Source organism: Mustelus asterias, chromosome 21, assembly GCF_964213995.1.
Source record: "Mustelus asterias chromosome 21, sMusAst1.hap1.1, whole genome shotgun sequence".
Lineage (NCBI taxonomy): Eukaryota > Metazoa > Chordata > Chondrichthyes > Carcharhiniformes > Triakidae > Mustelus > Mustelus asterias.
Genome location: NC_135821.1, coordinates 48,948,076 through 48,969,990, shown reverse-complemented (window position 1 = coordinate 48,969,990; position 21,915 = coordinate 48,948,076). Strand labels below are relative to the sequence as shown.

At 45.4% G+C, this 21,915-nt stretch overlaps 1 protein-coding gene across 1 annotated transcript in view; it reads right to left on the bottom strand.

Annotated features, from left to right (window-relative positions):
* Positions 1–21,915, bottom strand: part of LOC144508953 (disks large-associated protein 2-like) — a 123,088-nt gene that overhangs the window by 82,117 nt on the left and 19,056 nt on the right. The window contains exon 2 of the mRNA XM_078237170.1: positions 2,627–2,841. Coding sequence (XP_078093296.1) covers positions 2,627–2,841 — 215 coding nt within the window. The remainder of the gene's footprint in view (positions 1–2,626; positions 2,842–21,915) is intronic.

The following is a 21,915-nucleotide window of genomic DNA, read 5'->3' as shown; positions in this document are numbered from 1 at the left end:
CAAGAATCATAGAATCATCGGACCCATACAGTAGAGAAGGAGGCCATGCGGTCCATCGAGCCTGCATCGACCACAATCCCACCCAGGTCTTATCCCCGTCACCCCACATATTTACCATGCTAATCCCCCTGTCATTAGCAACTTAGCATGGCCAATCTACCTAACCTGCACATCTTTGGACTGCGGGAGGAAACCGGAGCAACCAGAGGAAACCCATGCAGACATGGAGAACGTGTAAACCCCACACAGACAGTCACCCACAATTGAACCTGGGTCCCTAGCGTTGTGAGGCAGCAGTGCTAACCGCTGTGCCACCGTGTCGCCCTGGATCAGTGAAGCTCCAACAACAGTCAGGAAGCTAGGGTATAGCTACAACAGATGGACTGCAGCTATTTAACAACACAACTCACCACTACCTTCTCGAGGGCCATTAGGGATGGGCTACAAATGCTGGCCTTGCCAGCGATTGGCACATTCCAAAAAAGATAAACTTGTATATAGCTTTCAGTAAAATATTAAATTAGTCCCCGCACTTCCAAAATCATCAGGGGATTGTCAGCTAAAAAGAAAGGGTTAATTCTGTTATTTTACACAAATATTTGACTCAATTTCTAGCGGCTATTGTGCTCTACAGATGTCAAGTGCTGAAGAATGGGACATTTCTTCACCTGTTTTGCTTCAGTGGCAGTGTCAAGCACTCTTCATAGAATCATAGAAACACTACAGTACAGAACGAGGCCATTCGGCCCATCGAGCCTGCACCGACCACAATCCCACCCAGGCCCTACCCCCATATCCCTGCATATTTACCCGCTAACCCCTCTAACCTACGCATCTCAGGGCACTAAGGGGCAATTTTTAGCATGGCCAATCAACCTAACCCGCACATCTTTGGACTGTGGGAGGAAACCGGAGCACCCGGAGGAAACTCACGCAGACACGAGGAGAATGCGCAAACTCCACACAGACAGTGACCCGAGTTGGGAGCCGAACCCAGGTCCCTGGAGCTGTGAAGCAGCAGTGCTAACCACTGTGCTACCGTGCCGCCCTTTTTTTTCTCTCCCCTTATCCACCCCCCCCCCACTACCCACACATATCACTGTCCCCCTTATCCACGCGCCCCCCCCCCCCCCACTACCCACACACATCACTGTCCCCCTTATCCACCCACCCACTACTCACTTGGTCAAGTACAGCTGACTGGAAAGTAAAGCTGCCTCTGCACTGCCCAGCAATATGCTCAAGCCCAACTTTGGGGCAGCAGCCATCCCTTGAAAAGCACCAGCTTGCTATTGTTGGTTCCCAGAATGATTATCCTTATGGTCTCTCTGAGCGAATCTGTCATCTGTCATGCAGAATTATTGGCAGTTATTTTTTTTTACAACAGACATACAGCGATTGGGCACTGGACAGATCCTGTCCAAGCTCATTTTGTCAGAGGCCCTTTCCCATCTGCCAGACATGGGATATTTATACCCATTGCACCTGACTGGAATACAAGCCCAGGTTGAAAATACGATAACATTTTGCTGAGCAAAATACGATAACATTTTGTCAGTTTAAAGGTCCATTATGATCGGGAAATTCAATTGGGTGCAATAGAATGGCTGCCTGTAAATTTGAGTTAATCATTAGAAATAAAAATTGCAAACACATTGCTATGATTTTTATAACAATGCGATCAATCGTTACTGTGAACATTGAGGCATCTTTACGTGGTTGCCATTATTTTGGATTTCCCATATCGATTCTCTCTCCATTTATGTGCCGAAATGTGTCCTTTTCCACAACAGAAGTGGCCCAATGAGGTGTTCCTTTTAGCTGGAATAATTGCTTTGTTATTCTGGCAAACACTCTCTATAACTAGCCTCTGATAGCATGGCCACTGTGTGGCTATTCATCTATAGGAAATATCACCCCCTTGTCATCCAGAAATGCACATTTCCTGTGAGTTCTGTTGGATAGCTGTCAGGTGTGAAATGCTTGGAAATCATCCCTACAAGAGCAGAAGGAGGCCATTCAGCCCATCAAACCTGCATCAACAACAATCCCACTCAGGCCCTACCCCTGTAATTCCACCTATTTACCCTACTAATCCCCCTGACACTAAGGGGTAATTTAGCATGGTCAATCAACCTAACCTGCACATCTTTGGACTGTGGGAGGCAACCAGAGCACCCGGAGGAAACCCACGCAGACATGGGGTGAACATGCAAACTCCACACAGTCACCCAAGGCTAGAATCGAACCTGGGTCCCTGGTGCTGTGAGGCAGAAGCACTAACCACTGTGCCACCGTGTTGCCCTTTCCTCTCCCTATTCCAGGGAGACACTGAGGTCAGTAAGTAGAACCCCTACTCTTGCACACACTGAATTCAGATAGCCCCGCCATCCCAGATAAGGACAGTAGCTATATAAATTGAATCTTCCTTACAAATCATGCATCTTTACTGGGGAATTGGGCATGCACCTTAATGTGCCGCACATATGAAACACTTGTGCCATGTATCAGTTTTTTATGTGATGTGTGTTACAGGCCTCTGGAGTGAACGTTATGCAACCCAATACACAAAAACACAACAGCATAGCCCAAGCTGAGTGGGGTTCAGCAGACTGCGTAACCTTACTTGGAGCGACTCTGCTCACTTCCCGCACCCAACAATTTTGGATAGCTCTCGTGCTGAGAAGCTCCCTTTGGTGACATCTTTGGACTTGCATCTGAGTCTCCACTTTCGTCATCTCCCATTGCTTTGATGTAGCTGCCACTGCGCATTCTCCGACAAGGAATTTCACCGTCCTTGTTCACTCCTGGATACCCACCTCCCCATTCATCCTGGGGCACCTACATATCAAAATAAAATGGAACAGTTAGAGGAGTTAAATCTCACGCAGTATTCAACATTGCTGACTGAAATAGTACATATTTATGGAGTATTATGGGCATTTTGTCTTGGCTAATAATACTTCATTTTTGTCAGAAATCACGTTGGATGCTTGCATGTGATCTCAGTGGCTTGGGTATCATTTGGTTGTATGTTTTTTTTGAAAAGGCATGAAGGCAGAATGTCTTGTTTAGTTTTGGAACAAGTACACAGATATAATCTGCACATCTTAGGGCTGTGGGAGGAAACCGGAGCACCCGGAGGAAACCCATGCAGGCGCAGGGAGAATGTGCACACTCCGCATAGACAGGCATCCAAGGCCAGAATTGAACCCGGGTCCCTCGCGCTGTGAGGCAGCAGTGCTAACCACTGTACTGCGTCTAAAAATAAAGAAATAGGAGGGAGACAGGATAGACCTTTTGGGATGCCAGGGGTAATGTTGTGGGAGCTGGAAGAGACGCTGTTTAGGGGATCCTCTAGTAATGACTGGGTAGAATGGAAGCAGGTGTGTGCAGACCCACCAAGCTGGACAATCACCCAAACGCATCTATATTTTTGTTTGTTTTGAGAAAAGAAGCTGTGATTTTTATTCCCCCCCCAACCACCCATCAAGCAGTGCAACTCTCCAATCCTTGGTACTGGTCAACTTGTCTGATATAATTTGCTGCTCTTGGTGTTGGCAACACCTACTTGCTGAAGTAAACCCAGACGCCACGCACTGTGTTTCTGTACAATTCCCTGCAGCTTGGCCTTATGTTTTCTCACAATCTCTGTCATTCACCATCTGCCTAAATGGCTTCACAGCAGAGTTCCAGCTGCTAGCATTTATTGACCAGACAGGTGACCTGAAATCACTGCTCCTCAGTGACACATGACACGGAACGCCGTCGGACAAAAATATCCAAAGTTGCGCAGTTGCTCAATATTTGAGGGCCAACTTTTCCATTTGTAGGTTAAATATATATATATATATATATACATTCAGAAAAATATAGAAAGCAAAGAGCTAACAGAGAATTGCATGAACAGCTTCACAGTCTGTCGGCTGATCTTTCCTGAGAACGTGTGTTTTCATGAATTGATCTAATATATAAGACAGCGGTGAAGAAAAGTCGTCAGAAGTCAGAAATGCATAGCTTGGATATGAAAACTCACAATCTTAAACTTGTGAATTTCAAGTACAGACCTTCTCCAATTAAGTTATAAAGCTAGAAATTGCAGCACGTGGCATTAGCCAAATCGACCTTTAATGTAGTCAAGTGCCATTCCCCTGTTTCCTATATTAGTCATGATGTGGAGATGCTGGCGTTGGACTGGGGTGGGCGCAGTAATAAGTCTCACAATGCCAGGTTAAAGTCCAACAGGTTTAATTTGGAATCACAAGCTTTCGGAGCACTGTTCCTTCAAAGGGTGAGTGATTCCTGTTGGACTTTAACCCGGTGTTGTGAGACTTCCTATATTAATGAATTAAAAAGATGAGTTAAGGCCTACAGTAAAATAGCAGAGAGCAGAGCATTGTGTAAGTGGGGGAAATGCTCATGTGCTGCATTCACGAGTGGTCATTTTTGTGCTGTATTGAGGAAAAGCAGAAATACATTAAAAAAAGGACGTGATCTTACGACCTTGTCCCGCCCAACTTTCAGCGAGATGAGATGATAAGATAAGAGGCGAAAAATCAGAAACACGTTTTTCTTTGCCTCCCCCTATCGTACCGGCCCTGTTTTGACGGCGAAATAGGTTTACATGTCATTAACAAGTCCTGGACGCTGTCATTTGGGCTCACTTAACTTAACCACCTCACGGGTTAGGGCCTGGGTGGGATTGTTGTCATTGCAGACTCGATGGGCCAAATGGCCTCCTTCTGCACTGCAAGGTTTCTATGATTTCTATGATCAGAAGTAAACCATCGGGTAGGAAGTGTCTTGGAAGGTTCTGAGGCCACAAAAGGTACTTTTTTATATATGCAAGTTCTCTCCTTAAGTCTTGAAGGTGATTTGGTGCCAGACACGTTTTAACCTGGCTCAGGTTTTGTAATATCTCTGAAAGAGTGATGATACCAAGTGGAGGCACTGAGGAACTGTTTATTAACAGGAGAAACTATAGACGGAGAGTGAGAAAGATGCTTCTGTTTACTTCGACCTCAGTCTCCAGACTCTCTGGGAGAACCCAGACTCAGCCCCAGGATTGGTGTGCTTCAGCCTGATTGGCCGAATGGGTCACATGGCCCTCTGAAACTTCACCCCCTAAAAGTTGCTTGCACCTACAGGTTCGTACCACTAGGCTCATCCTTCCTGTGCCATCTCTTTGAATGAACGATCCGATTAGTCCCGAAACTCTGGCTATTTCCTCAAATCCGTGTAGACTTTACGCTTCAAATAATACACAAATTATTTATTCTCAAGAAAGTAATTTAGTAAAACAGGTAACAAAATACACCAGGGCATTGCTATGACACGGTCCTTGGGGCCCATGTCTCGTCACGTGAAGCCGCATCAAGGAGCCCGAGCAAAACTGGAGTCAATGGGTATCAGTGGGATAACTCTCCACTGGTTGGAGTCATACCTGGCACAAAGGAGGATCGTTGTGGTGGTTGGAGGTCAATTATCTAAGTTCCAGAACATTGCTGCAAGTGTTCTTCAGGGTAGTGTCCTAGGCCCAACCATCTTCAGCTACTTCATCCATGACCTTGCTTCCGTCATGAGGTCAGAGTGGGGATGTTCCCTGATGACCGCACAATGTTCAGTATCATTCACAACTCCTCAGATACTGAAGAATTCCATGCCAAAATGCAGCAAGACCCAAACAAACCAGGTTTCGACAGACAAGCGGCAAGTAACATTTGCAGCACACAAGTGCCAGGCAATGACCACCTCCAACAAGAGAGAATCTAACCACTGTCCCTTTACATTCAACGGCATTACTATCACTGAATCCCACACTATCAACATTCTGGGAATTAGCACTGACCAGAAACTGAACTGCACTAGTCATATAAATACTGTGGCTACAAGAGCAGGTCACAGGCTCGGAATCCTGTAGTGAGTACTCACCTCGTGACTCCCCAAAGCCTGTCCATCATCTATAAGGCACAAATCAGGAGTGTGATGGAATATCCTCCCCTGAGTACATCTCTAGCAACACTCAAGAAGTTCGACACCATCCAGGGACGAGGCAGCCCGCTTGATTGGCACCTTATCCCCAAACATTCACTCCCTCCACCACCGATGCACAGTGGCAGCCATGTGTACCATCTATAATATACACTGCAGGAACTCACCAAGACTCTCCAGACAGCATCTTCCAAACCCACGATTGGTACCATCTAGAAGGACAGGGGCAACAGATACCTGGGATCACCACCACCTGAAAGCTCCCCTCAGAATCACTCACCATCCTGACTTGGAAATATATCGCCGTTCCTTCGCAGTCGCTGGGTCAAAATCCTGGAGTTCCCTCCCCTAACAGCACTGTTGGTGTACTTACACTTCAGGGGCTGCAGCGGGTCAAGAAGACAGCTCATCATCACCTTCGCAAGGGTAACTAAGGACAGGCAATAAATATTGGCCTGGCCAGCAATGCCCACATCCCGGAAATGAGTTTTTAAAACTGTCCTTTCAAAAATGCCAGGAAGTAGCCAGAATTCTGTAGCTCAATTTCCACTTTAAATGTTAGTATGTTTGCTTGTGCAAATTATCTAATTATAAATAACTTCTTGGCAACGTAGATACACAACTACTGCATATTCCCTTCAGCTCTTTCTTCAAAAGGAATTCTAATGATGTTGTTTGCCTTTGTTAAATCCGTGGTTACTGTGATTTATCATCTTCTGAACTTTTAAATACTGACTGATTTGATCTTGAGGTTTGGATTTGAAGCGGTTTGCCACAACTGAGAGTTTTAAACTAACTTGTCTGCAGCTACTTTGCTTATCCTTCTGTCAATTATTGAACGCTGTAAAGCTGGCGACCATCCAATCAGTCAGTACTGTTCACACATCTAAGAAAATGGAAGAATTAAGTCAGAGCTGTTGAATTCTTTCAACATTCTCGGATACGTGTCACCAGGCCTTAGTGGTTTCGCCACTGAGTTTTGTTAATCCTTTTCAGAGCCGAGTCCTTCTCTACATTTGTCCCAGAACAGATATTCCGCCCCCACTCCTATTCTCTGTTAGCACATGAATATTCTTCATTTCATCATGTTTTGTATCAAATAAGAACATAAGAACTAGGAGCAGGAGTAGCCCATCTGGCCCCTTGAACCTGCTCCGCCATTCTATAAGATCATGGCTGATCTTTGCGTGGACTCAGCTCCACTTACCCGCCCGTTCACCATAACCCTTAATTCCTTTACTGTTCAAAAATGTATCTATCCTTGCCTTAAAAACATTCAATGAGGTAGCCTCAACTGCTTCACTGGGCACTGAACTAAAATTTCCACGGGTGGGATTTTATGGCCTCACTCATCCCAAAATGCTAAAAACCCACCCGAGGGCAACAGACCTTTCCATGGTCTGCCCCTTGCCTGCTCCGATTCCCATGGCGGACGGAAATTCCTGCGCGAGGTCAACAGAGATTTCTATTGTCAGACCCTCGCCCACTCCAATTCCCGTGGCGAACGGGGCAATAAAATTCCACCCATGTCTCTGTTAGGCCTTTACTTTTGCAAAGAGATATACGCCGGAACTCTACCACCTCGCTCGCCATGAGACACCAGTGTTACACTTTGTGGAAATTTACCTTGGGCCCTGAATTGAATGAGGGGTATCCAACTTTATAATCTATATTATTCATACCTGACCATCTGGAGTCTGCTGGACATTTGCATAGTCCAGCAGAATATTAGTCCAGAAATTCCATTGTATGATAACAGTGTATCTCATGGGCAGAATTTGATACCCTTCCCAAGCTGGGTTTGGAGGCAGGGAGGACATTTAATTGGGAAAGAGGGTACTGAGTGGGGATCCAAACATTTTCAGGAAGACCCCCTGTTTCCTCAAATACTTAGATGAACGTGGCCCATTGTGTTCCAATCTCTACTGATGTAATGACCTCAAAGAGGCCCATGAGGTTGGCCTCTTGGAGTGTGAGCTCCCTGATTGATGTAATGCTTGCCTGCCCAATCAGGGAGACTCACCTTTGTATATAATGAGGAGTCTACTGAAACTCCAGATTCTGACTTTGTACCTGAAGCACTCCTTGGGGTGGAGATTAGCTTGTAAATAAAGGGAATCTGGTGAAGGGACACCGGCCTCTGTGGAGTTATTTTAGCTTCTTTATTTGTGGCACTGACTCAAGTACCATACATTAATTCACACTTCTGCTAAAATAGAAAGAAGAATGCATTTTTTTTTCACACTTATGTCTTAATATCAGAGGGTCTTTATACTTCAAAGACTACTTGATAATTAAGCTAAATCTGACTTTCTCTCTTCTAGGTTCCTGAATTGCCACTGGTATCACCCACAACAATTCGTTCATTATTGTGCCCCTGAATTACGTCTTCCTCTTTACTGTGTCAGGAAAATGCTTGGTTTCAGTTCAGTTATGGGTTCAAATGGAGTGTTCCTAACAGGTCTCTGTGAACCACAATGTTGCCGAGATTTCTTTGCATTGCCCAATGTTCTTGTGGCTGGAGTGAGTGGAGGCTGCTCCAGTGTAAGCATGAAGGAGGCTTGCCTGGCATTCCATCTCATTCTTTTTGGCATCTGGCCATGGGTCACAAAAAAAGCCAGGATTGGTATTGCACCAAGAAGTCTGTTGACACAGAGACCTGTAAAAGTCCCGAATGTCACCTAAAGATGGGTCCCTTAAACATCTTGAAAATATTCCCTCCCAAAATAACCTTGAAGACACACGTTCTTCCGGTTGCTGTTCTGATGTTGGTGGCATAGGTCTGCAGTTTCTGTTTCCATTATGCATTGCATAGCCCCATCATAAGGCCATGTCAGAGGGTGGACCTGTGCCAGGAATGCACTTGGGACACGGAAATGGCACAGGGCAGGAAGCTCGGAGCATGTCCTTGGTTACTCTGCTGTGGTGGAAGGGTGGGGAGTGATTGTAGTTGGATACAGGATCAGTGGGGGCCCTGAAAGTAAATCTTCTCAAACTTAAAAACGATAATCCCATCCCGAACGAGACCTTCATTTTGGCCTTTGTTGTAAAAGAGTTAATTGGCTGCTGCTTTCAAACTATCCACTAACCTACAATAAAGTCCTTTGTTCTAACTTTTAACTTTGATTGCCCATTAACCCCTGGCATTAACCCATTCATGTTCATGCATGACCTGTGCAAGACCACGGTTTAAGTTATGGAATATTTCTTGGCATTTTAACAATGTCATTTAGGTGTGCCTCACACTTTATATTTTGTCAACGGAAAAATATTCAATTTTCATGGCATCCTCCTTACACATAAGAAATTCTCCTTACGCACAAGAATTTTAAGAGGCCTTGCTGATGTTCTCTGAACCTTCTCCAATAAATCAGTAGATTTTGAAGGTGAGGCCATCATGTTTTAAATATCACCTTACAGAGTTAGAGTAATCGGTATTGAATTACAATAAATACACTCGGGATATAGCCCAGTACTTGATCAGTTGATAACAGGTCTCCTATTGACTGGGTACATTTATTGTTTCGTCAATAATATTGTCAGGTTCCTTCTCCTTTCTCAACTTTATCAATGGACTTGTCTTCTAATATGCATCACTTTAATTTCCCCAGTCTAAATTCTATCTGCAATTCCCTGGATAATGCAATTAAGTTGTCTCTTTCGCACAATAGATTTTGCCTGCGCCTATTGCCTGACCGCGCGACTGGAATCAATCATCAAATTTCACAATCTGACAAGTGTTTCTCTGCCTCAGTGTAATTTTGAATAACGTAAACAGGAGTGATCCCAGACCAGATTCTAGTGGAATTTTCTCTGTATTTTTTTGTTATTTATTCACGGGATGTAAGGATCGCTGGCTGGGCCAGCATTTATTGCCCATCCCTGAGGGCATTTTAAGAGTCAACCACATTGTTGAGGCTCTGGAGTCACATGTAGGCCAGACCGAGTAAGAACGGCAGATTTTCTTCCCGAAAGGACATTAGTGAACCAGTTGTTTTATTTTTTTTACAACAATCAACAATGGTTATGGCCATTATTAGATTCTGAATTCCAGATTTTTTTTTACTGAATTCAAATGTTACCATTTGTCAGGGATTCAAACCCTGGTCTCTGGAGAATTTCTCTGGGTCGCTGGATTACTAGTCGAGTGACAATATCGCTATGCCACTGCCTTCCCAGTAAGAAGCGTACAAAGTGGGAAACGATGCTTTTCCTGCCGGCCGCAAAGCTGGCTTTTTGTGTCATATTATCTGCTTCCTGCCACTCCTGCCTCATTAATAATGTGTGCATGGGAAACATGTCAGATCGCTGGCGGGCAGTCTTAGATGTGCCCGCCGCATTATGAACTCAGCACTTCCTCGCTCCAGGCCCTATATTAAAAACGTACCAGAGAACTGCCTGCTCAATGTAAACAGACCAGGAGTGCTCGAGGCAAAAGCCGGGAAGACGACAGCTCCCAAAGTTAGTCATGCCTCACTGCAGCATCTTTTGGTGGCTGTTAGGACCCACGTGGTGTCCTCTATCCTCTGCCTGGCCGCAGGAGATCCACCACGGTCACCAATCCAGCCTGGGATGCGACGGTAGCAACGGCCCATGGCTCCACTCAACCCAGGAACATTCCACGCATTCTCATCATCCTCCATGGCTTGCGTTCCCCCCATCGCACCCCCCACCTCCACATTCTTTCCATTTGTTCGCATACAGGAGAAGCTGGGTCACAACAGGAGAAAGAGGTCCAAGACCAGGGGTGGAGTTGCCAGTATTACACCCCTTACTCGCTTTGTGGAAGCTGTCATCCCACTGGCCGGTGAGGACACGGACCATGCCTGAGGCGACGGTAAAGTTAGCGGCGAACACAAACGTGAAGATTCTGAGGCAGATTATCGCTCTCCCAATGCCATTGTGAGTGCTGTTTCCTGGTTTTGACTCCATGCACTCATTATCTCTGCTTTGATTCACAGGAGCTCTGCCAAACTGACCGACGCCCTCCGCCAGCCAGTACCTCAGCTCCATCAACTCCTCCGGGTGCTCCAGTTTCCTCCCACAGTCCAAAAATGTGCAAGTTAGGGTTGACTGGCCATGCTTAATTGCTCCTCAGTGTCAGGGGGACTAGCAGGGCAAACATGTGGGGTTATGGGAATAGGATCTGGGGGGATTGTGGTCAGTGCAGACTTGATGGGTCGAATGGCCTCCTTCTGCACTGTAGGGATTCTATGAACTCCTCACCTCTATTGAAGAGCTGGAAATAAGCAGCCTGGAAGGCCCGTTACCGCGGTTACCCACACCCTCCACTGGCACAGCGACATGCACTGCGGGGGTATCTAGCTGTACAGCAGGCTTGGGTTTGCAATCTAGTGGTCAGTGAATAGGCAGGTGTCCACAGCAGGAAGAGGCAGGTTCAGCCGAGCTTCTGGGTGTTTGGAGAACTAATGGAGAAGAGGCACATGTGAGTTCTGAATCGGATGGTGAGCCTCTGGATTTGGCCTTTCATGTGCATCCTTATCATTGGGAGTCAGCAGAAGGTGGGAGAACAGCAGGCAGAGCTGTTGGAAGTCCTCAATAGAGTGGCACGTGAGTCAGAGTAGTGCATCTACCTGCTCTTTGATGAAGCGCTGCCCATATGTACGCATATGGAGGTCTTCATGGGAAGAGTGGCAGATGCCATGAGGGCTCTGATCCATCAGAATGTGAAAATACAGAGAGCCCATTATGGTATCCATGAGTGAGTTCCTACAGTGGCACCAGGAGAGGAAAATGGGACACCTCAATACCCCTCCAGGTCTTCCCTTCCCTCAAGGAGTCTGGCCGGGTCCTTTGGACGCTCGAAGGGAAGATGAACGACAGCCAGACCTCCATGGGTCATCTGTTCAGGAATCTCAGAGGCTGTCCGTTCCCTCTGAAGCTCCAATGCCTGTGATCTCTTCAACCTCATCCTCTGGCACCACGGAGGGAGCAGCTGGCCCCCAGGGGGACAGTCAGTTCCAGCTTGGACCCTTGGGCCTTGATTCTCCTGAGGATACACATGGAAGTCATCAGAGATAACAGGGCCAACCACTGCCCAGGTGGTCTACAGCCCTGCTGTGGATGCCACAGCAACACTTGAAGGAAGTGGTAGATTTAGAAAAGTTAAGAAATGTTGGTCATGCATGGGTGAACACATTTTGTCATTTATAAACTGAAAATATATTCATTTTCCCTGCAAATATTTAATGTTGTCTTTCAGTTTCATTCGCAGGCTCTACGAGTGGCCACCTCATAGCTCCCACTGGCAGCTCAGGTGCAGGCAGCTGGGCCATAAGTGATTCTGGAGGGAGATGTTGTTGTCTGTTTGAGTTGACCTGTATCTCCACCCACCCACTGACTTAACTCCAATGTTGTACCTGTGCCTGTCCAACATGAGGCTTCGCTCACTTTGGATTTGAGCAAAATGGTTGTAGTAAAGTTTCGGATCAGCTCTCCCATTCTATCCCCTCCCTGATTCACCCACATCCTCTCCTCCAGCACAGTGGGCACTCTCCCGGCATCACCTTCGACCTCCCCACTGTTTCCCAAAGCCTGAGCCCCTCTCCTTCATGATGTCCAGGCGAAGGTGTACCTGCCTGAAAACCTCATCCCAATCCACATTGACCTTCCTGACCTCCTCCTTTCCACCCAGGGGTCTATATTTGCCAGAGCACCTGGAGGAAACCCACGCAGACATGGGGAGAATGTGCAAACTCCACACAGGCAGTGACCTAAGCGGGGAATCGAACCCGGGTCCCTGGCACCGTGAGGCAGCAGTGTTAACAATTGTGCCACTGTGCTGCCATCGCTCATGCCTGTGGCACCACCGTGCTGACATGGCCTGCCATATTTTGCTACCTTTTACCAATCACCTTGAATTTGTGCCATCAGGTTGTCACAGCTTCAGCTTTAGCAATAGTTTCCCTTTATTTACTCTATCTGAACCCTCATAGTTGAAAATCTTCATGCCCTGGGTGAAACTTTAAGGTAAATTCCTGATGTTGTATTTGATCAGCATATTGCCCTTTAATCTAAACCTGCCCAAAACTTCTTAGCAGCATTTAAGATCATTTAATCAACTAACTCTATTCTCTGAACATACATTATTGAAAAAGTTGCTTGCCATATCTTCAATTGTGTGCTGATTGAGCCTAATGGGCCAGTTCCATCCCACCTCAGGGTCGGATGGATCTATCAGTGTCACCTTATAAAATGGTGACTAAACTGATCTGCTTCACAAATAAACTGTTTTCTTCTGGGCTGCCAGTAGGAATGGACCATGTGCATGAAAATGGCTGGTCACTAAGTCAAGTTCTTCTTAAATCATGAAACCTGCTAGCATCGACTAGCATCTTGCCACCCATTTAATCTCTTGAGGCGAAGTTAGCAGTCGTCCATTTTCATCGAGGGAAAATTGTATTAGGTGTTTAATAAAAGCCCTGATTTAAATATTTATGGTTAAATAGAAGAATGTGGTAGCACTATATTTTCCCAAGATATTTGATAGCATTTGGTATTTATACAAATATAAGGACATTCAAAATATTTTTTTAATCCATTTGTGGGACATGGGCGTTGCTGGTTGGCCAACATTTATTGCCCATCCCTAGTTGCCAAAGGGCAGTTGAGAGTCAACCACATTGCCGTGGCTCTGGAGTCACATGTAGGCCAGACCAGGTAAGGATGGCAGATTTCCTTCCCTAAAGGACATTAGTGAACCAGATGGGTTTTTCCGACAATCAACAATGGTTTCATGGTCATCAGCAGATTCTAAATTCCAGATATTTTTATTGAATTCAAATTCCACCATCTGCCATGGTGGGATTCGAACTCGGGTCCCCAGAACATTAGCTGAGTTTCTGGATTAATAGTCTCGTGGTAATACCACTAGGCCATCGCCTTCCCACAAATAATATGAATGGGCATAGACCATATGGTCTGTCGAGTCTGTTCAGCCCATTAAAAACAATTATGGCTGATCTGTGACTTCATTTGCACTTTCCTGATGCTCCCCATATCCCTTGATTAGCAGCTTCAGGATGTTTTGAAGTGCTTCACAACCAGTGGAGTGTGACTGAAATGTAACCACTGCTATAGGGCAAACATTGTCATCAATGTTCAGTGAGGCATAGCAAATGAATAAGTGGCTACATAATCCATTTTTGGTGATGTTAATTCAGGGAGGAATGTTGGCCAAGACACCGGAAGAACTATCTGTTCACTCAGTCATTTCATGAGATCTTTTATGTGTGTACATCTGTAATGAGGTTTGATACAGCTGTGAAGGAATGCAGCTATAAAGATAGAGTTATAAAAGAATCCAACTCTAAAAGGTTATGAGATTAAAAAGCATGATTCTCCTATGAAGTAGGGATTAAATATTAAAAGCAGAGTTCACCTGCTGGACAAAGGTTGAAACGTTTATGAACATACCTGGGCATAAATGCGCATGCAAGAACACCCAAGATCCTGTGGAATAGGACATGGCATATCCTTTCACACAAGGCAGTTCCCGAAAACAAGTATTGGCTTCAGTATCACCTCAGTAAGACACTGATAGTTTTTAAAATACCACAAAGTGAGAGGGGAGAGGTATAAAAGGGTCCAGAGGGGACTTTTTTTACACAGAAGGTGGTGAGTGTCTGGAACAAGCTGCCAGAGGCAGTAGTAGAGGCGGGTACAATTTTGTCTTTTAAAAAGTATTTAGACAGTTACATGGATGAGATGGGTATAGACGGATATGGGCCAAATGTGGGCAATTGGGACTAGCTTAGTGGTTAAAAACTGGGCGGCATGGACAAGTTGGGCCAAAGGGCCTGTTTCCATGCTGTAAACCGCTATGACCTCTATGATCTATGACCTAATCCAACATTGGATAAGTTTAAGGATGACCCTAAATCACTTAACCACTGAATCTGGGAAACCGAGTGTAGCAAGAAAGTGACCACCATCTGTGCCTCTCCATATTCTGTTTGCTTGAAGGATGTTGACTGAAACAAAAGATGTTGACTAAAAGAAAATAATGTCCCCCAACATGCGTGCTCAACATGCTCCTTGCTGGTTCAGCTCTTTTATGGTATGAATATTGGAACTACACAGTAGGATTTTTAGATTTATTGGATTTATATCAGTGCCTCTGAAGGTAATGTATAGCTGCAATAGTGTTGTGATGATACTTGTCCCCTTAATTGGGATAGATATATCTTGGTAGATTTGATAGCTTGGAGATTTAAGATAAATACTACCTTAAATATTGATGGATCAACTAAATATCTCTCTGATACTTGGATTCTCTTACAGAAATACCCACTTTTTCTAGAATTATCAATGTTGTGATTACCATCAAATATGAACAACATGCTTGGTTCTTTAATAAACTTGTATATGAATTAGAAAATATATTGCCTCAAGTAGTCTTCTTGAATCCAAAGTTCAGAACCCATCTCCATACACTCTTCAGTGGAGAGAATCATGCTTTTTAATCTTAAACTTTTTAGAGCTGGATTCTTTTGTAACTATATATTTATAGCTGCATTCCTTCACAGCGGTAGCCCAAACCCCAATCCAGATATACACACGTAAAAGATCTCATGGAATGACTAGTTGAACAGATAGTTCTTCTGGTATCTTGGCCAACACTCCTCCCTGAATTAACATCACCAAAAATGGATTATGTAGCCATTTGCTATGCCTCACTGAACATTGTTGAGAAGTAATGCCTGGACCCACCCTGGTTGTTACAATCTGGCTGAAACTTGTTAAAAATGGCTGTAATATTTTCCAGCATTTCCTTGCCTTCTGGAAGAATTAAATGAGTTCTTCAGACCCCAATTTAAGTGTCTGTGGGGCCTGCCTTTCTCAACTTTAAGTGAGAGTTATCATCCCAGGAATACGTCTGATAATGATATAGTTCCAAAAGAGGGGTAAAATTATAATCCACTACAGCTGCAACCTTCTGTATGTGAACTGAGACCATTACCAGATGAACCACGAAAATATTCACAGAAATATTACATTTGTTTAAATTTTCTTTTTGTATATTTGTTGCTATTCACTATTACGATGCACATTGCAAACAAATTTATTTATTAGTGTCACAAGTAAGCTTACATTAACACTGCAATGAAGTTACTGTGAAAATCCCCGAGTCGCCGCACTCCAGCGTCTGTTGGGGTACACATGTGGCTGTACAAATTTATAAACTAAACCTATCTCCCATTGCCAGGTACTCAAACTCCAATGACTTAATAAACAAGAGCATGCAATCATACTAAAAGCTTTGCCAGTAGCAATTACAAACATAACGGCAAGATAAAGACAACAAATGATTACTCAGACACAGAGCAATTAGATATTAATAATTTATCAGGTTTTTTTTTCCCCAAATGTAACTCATTTGAGAGAATAGGTTAAAAAACAGTTTGTTCCATTTTGGTGAATGCACAGGAGTGAAGAAAGCTGATTTATTTTCATGAAGTTGCTAATTTTTGCCATTCAATTTGGGCAGGACAGCGGCACAGTGGTTAGCACTGCTGCCTCACAGCGCCAGGGATCCAGGTTCAATTCTGGCCTCGGGTCACTGGAGTTTGCACTTTCTCCCCATGTCTGCGTGGGTTTCCTCCGGGTGCTCCAGTTTCCTCCCACACTCCAAAGATGTCCATGTTAAATTGATCCTAGTGTCAGGGGGATTAGCAGGGTAAATGTGTGGGGTTACGGGGCTGGGGCTTGGGTGGGATTGTGCTCAGTACAGACTCGATGGGCTAATGGCCTCCTTCTGTACTGTAAGGATTCTAATGCCTGTTATAGAATAGGTGTTGTGCTTGCAACTTGAACTGCAAATCACTCGGAGGGGACTCAGGATAATAGCAAATCTCCTTGAGTGTAATTTCTCCCTCGCTGCTTCCTGTAAGGACTGTACCCCATTATTCCAGTTCCTCCAATTCTGTCATATCTGAAAATAGTCCCTTCCACCAGAGAAATAAAACAGCACGGGTGCGACTTTACCACCTCTCCACATCTGGTGAACAGCGCAGCGAGCTGGGAAACTAGTGTGTGATGCTCAAAATCTGATTGGTGCCCGGCACCAGGCGGTTTGCTATGTTCCCGGCACCTCTCCAATGGCGCAATCCATTTCCTGTCTGAAAAGGGTGCAAAGCCGATTTGGCTTCAAAAGCTACTTTAAATATGCATAGCCTGTTCAAAACCCAATGCAAGGAATCTTCTGGCCTTTGGGCGCAGTGCCATAATTGCGAGAACCAGTACTGGTCTCCACTAGCGCAGACATGACACAATGGTCATGCCGGGCAGTTGGGAGGCCATTGAAGCCCGCCCCGGGTGGTTGGGGGAACGGCTGGGCAGTGTCCACCTGGCGGTGCCCACCGGACACCCTGATGATGCCCACCGGACACCCTGGCAGTGGCCGCCAGGCAGCCCGGCAGTGCCAGTTGAGCACTGCCAGTGTGCCAGGGGCAGACAGTAGGACCTGGGTGGGCGCCATGACGGGTGGGGGCTATGGGTGGGGATCATACAGGGATGCATCATGGAGGGAGCCATGATGGGGGTGGGGCATGCCGGGGGTCACGATGGGGGGGCGGGGGGGAGGGGTATGTTGGGGGTCTGGCAGGGGCACCCATCAGGAGGATACTGATGCCCCAATATGGCTGACCCATGTCAGGGGGGTGGGAAGCATGCCACTGATAGAGCGTGGGTTATCCGATATCCATGGGGGATGGGAGGGGGTCTCTCAATGCACTGTTAGATTGGGGCACCCTTGGGAAATGGCGCTCGAGCTCTCTGCAGCTGCTCGCCAGTGTGTTTTGGCCCTGACCTCCTCAGTGCCGGTACAAAAGTCCCAGCTCTCCAAAAAAGTGACTTGAGTGTCAAAAGATTGCAATGTGGAGAAACCGGCACAATTCACCATATTTTTCTTGCCTTTATGACACAGAAATTTTGGGGGAAAATTTCGCCCAAAGACTCACTTCCATACAATATCTCTTACTACCACCAGACACCATTAAGCGTTTAAAGCTAATTAAGCACTTTTGAAGTGCAAGTGAATATTACGTAGGAAACAGTGTAGAGTAATGGGTCAGTGGTTATGTTAATGAGACCATGATGGACACTAAAGCAAGCATTGAAATGCAACATTCAGCAAGTGCAACTGGTGTCTTGAGAAAAGTAGGGAAGTCGTCATTTCTCCACATCCTGCAATGCCATTAGAATATTCATCGTCCTTCTTCTTGCCTGCCAGATTTATTTAAATCTCAAATATTGAATACTTTTATCATCGTCACAGCTGTGAAATTGTTGAAAATGCTTCACCTTCTCAGTCAAGCCTTTCCCCAGTTTGCAAAGCAGGATCCAAAGATTACAGCGAGAATGTCAGTTAGTTCTCTCCCTATTCAGGGTGGTTCGGTGTGTATGTCCTGAAGATTTTTCTCTTGAATCATCTTCCATGGAATGGGTTTCACAGCCGTTGAAGCCAAGCATCTTAATAATCGCAGCCCAGGTACCAGCAGTCATTAAGACCTGCCATTCCACAGCACCAACATTCCAGGAAGAAGTCTCACAACATCAGGTTAAAGTCCAACTGGTTTATGTGGTATCACGAGCTTTCGGAGCGCTGCTTCTTCATCAGGTGAGTGGAAGGACCCTGATGAAGGGGCAGCACTCCGAAATCTCGTGATACCAAATAAACCTGTTGGACTTTAACCTGGTGTTGTGAGACTTCTTACTGTCCAGGGAGTTAGACACAGAGCAGACTGACTCCTGAATACTATGTGCTTATCCTGACGTCTTTGTAAATTTTTCTGAATAAATTGTTTGAAGTTAAACTATACTGATTATCTTGAGTCTGTTAAAGGGAAATGAAGCCTCATCATGAGTTGCACGTTCTCCCCGGGTCTGCATGCGATTCCTCCGGCTACTCTGGTTTCCTCCCACAGTCCAACGATGTGCAGGTTATGTGGACTGGCCATGCTAAATTGCCTCTTAGCGTCCCAAGATGTGTAGGTTAGTGGGATTAGCAAGGTAAACATGTGGGGCTACGGGGATAGGGCCTGGGTCAGATGCTCTGTTGGAGGGTCGGTGCAGATTTGATGGGCCAAATGGCCTACTTTTGCACGAAAGGGATTCTATGATTCAATGTACGGTAAAACTGGAAAGCATGGTCATAGTAAAATCTTACTAAAGTTCAGCAACAACATTGAAAGAAACACTTCTGATGTAACTCCCTTTGTCCTCAACCAAAGATTTCTTCTAACCCTGGTTGACAAGCCCTGGACCGAGTCCATTCCATCAGTTCTCATTCCTTCTTCTCCATCCCAGAGTCATGAGCGAATTCCCCTTACCCTCAGAAACCATGCTACCAGTCTTCATATTCAACAGATAACTCTCCATCATTTCTGCAGCATGATGCAACTCTTCAATCAGCTCCAACAACATTCAAGAAGCTTGACACCATTCAGGACAAAGCAGCCCCCTTAATTGGCACCACATCTACTAACATTCAATCCCTCCAGCACCGACACTCAGTAGCAGCAGTGTGTACTATCTACAAGGTGCACTGCAGCAATTCATCAAAGATCTTCAGACAGCATCTTCCAAACCCACAACCACTTCCATCTAGAACGACAAGGGCAGCAGATACATGAGAACACCACCACTTGCAAGTTCCCCTCCAAGCCACTCACCATCCTGACTTGGAAACATATTGCTATTCCTTCGGAGTTGCTGGGGCAAAATCCTGGAATTCCCTCTCTAACATCATGTGAGTCAACCCACAGAACATGGACTGCATCGATTCAAGAAGGCAGTTCACCATCACCTTGTCAAGGGCAACTAGGGATGGGGAATAAATGCTGGCCAGCCAGCGATACCCATGTTCCACAAATGAATAAAAAAAATCACCCCCAACAACACTTGCCTTTCCTGTAAGACCTTCAGATGCAAATATGGGAGACATAACAGACACTCTTTCACTGGAAATGAAATAAATATTGGACAGAGATGTGCCATCACATTAACCTGTTTTAATTAGTTAAACAAAAACAGTAGCCAGGTATAAATGCAGTGACTGAGTTATAAAATTACTGACAAATGAACTGCTGAAAGTTTTGTGTTCCCGACACCTCCCCGGTCAGTTCCACGGTTAAAATTCAGCACATTAACTTTGCTTCTCTCTCCACATACGCTGTCTGATTTCTTGGGCAGTTGGGGACCTGTCACCTTCCCACCTCCACACTGATTAAGCCTGTGATAGGGAGGATCCTTCCTGCCTTGGCATCCCACTGTCACTGATATGAACCCAGTAGTTAACATCGGGTCTTAGCATGGGGGGAGCATGACAAGCAAACCCGTGCCAAATTGCTTGAAGGCTCCCAGGGGCCCTCTTGTTAAAATGGCACTCAGTACTTGTGTAGTGGCATAACTGATTAGGATGTGTATCCATAGCTTTCAAGATAAACCAAGATGTTATGAGAGCTCTTTCTAAGCATGAAAGGAAACATAGTCAACTACAGGCATATGTAGCCAGTATGTGGGAATAAAAATCACAAGCCATAAAACTTAATGGCCTTCACAGCTTGGGCAAACATGGTGTTCTGGGGATAAGGAAATAGACAGCAACATCAGAAGGAAATAGACAGGGCAAAGATGTGAAATAAGCTCCTGAGGCCAAATGCTGATAACAGGGGACAGCTGCAGTACAAGTACCCACTCATTGATTACGTGATGTGATGTATTTTCGAAAGCAACATCAGTGATTGAGGACAATACCAAAATAGTGTTTTGCTATGTGAGAACCAAGGACTATAAAATTGTGGCACAGGCTTTGTTTCAGAGAGTGATCCTTGGGAAAGCAGCCAGGATGATCTCTCCAGCATACGCTTGAATAAAATCTTTGCTTACTGGAAACTCACAGATTTGAATGGTCTCTTACTACACAACGGCTTATTGAAGGACTCAGTTGGCATTAGAAAGGTGGGAGCCCACTGAGTGTCACTTCCCTGCCTTGCTGCTAACCTCCCTCCATGCCTACCCCCTCTCCAGTGACACTCACCTTGTCCTTCCACCATCACTTAGCCTCTGGTCTTGGATTCAGTCAGCATTTTAGGCCTCAGGTGTCATACCAGCAGCAGCCACCACCTCCCAATGATGCTGCTGTTCAACTGCCAGCCTCTGATTGGCCAGCAGCTTTTGTTGGACAGGACTTCCTGGGCCTTGTCAAATGCCTGAATGGAACAAGAAGCAGTGGGGATTCGTGAAAGGAGGTGACATGGGGCTGTCACTTCTTCAGCCAACAGCTGAGATCCCCATTGCATCCACAAGATTCCACCCAATATCATTCAATTAACTCTAAAATTGTCCATGCCCTACTGCAAATCCTTCCAATATTTGCTTCCGAAGGTCTATTCTCTCCAGGGGCTGAACTTTACTTTGTTATTGTAGTTTGCCTGTACACCTGAACATTCCCTGCTGATATTCTTCAGGCCTCTGTTCACATATAACCTCAGTGTTCAGAAAAGTGCCAGACAGGTAATCTACGATTTAATTTAGGTTATTAAAATATAGCACATGTTTTCAGGAGATCCAACTTGGAGGTGTGGTGGTGTAATGCTGTTGTCGCTGGACTCGTAATCCAGAAGCCCAGGGTGAGGAGGCACGCGGCACAATGGTTAGCACTGCTGCCTCACAGAGCCAGGGAGCCGGGTTCGATTCCCAGCTTGGGTCACTGTCTGTGTGGAGTCTGTACCTTCTCCCTGTGTGTGCGTGGGTTTCCTCTGGGTGTTCCGGTTTCCTCCCACAGTCCAAAAGATGTGCCGGTTAGGTGGATTGGCCATGAGTACTAATCTTGTATACATGGCTCCATTTAATGTGAAGAGCAAAATTGTAAGCATGATCTTTTAAAACTGATTTACCATT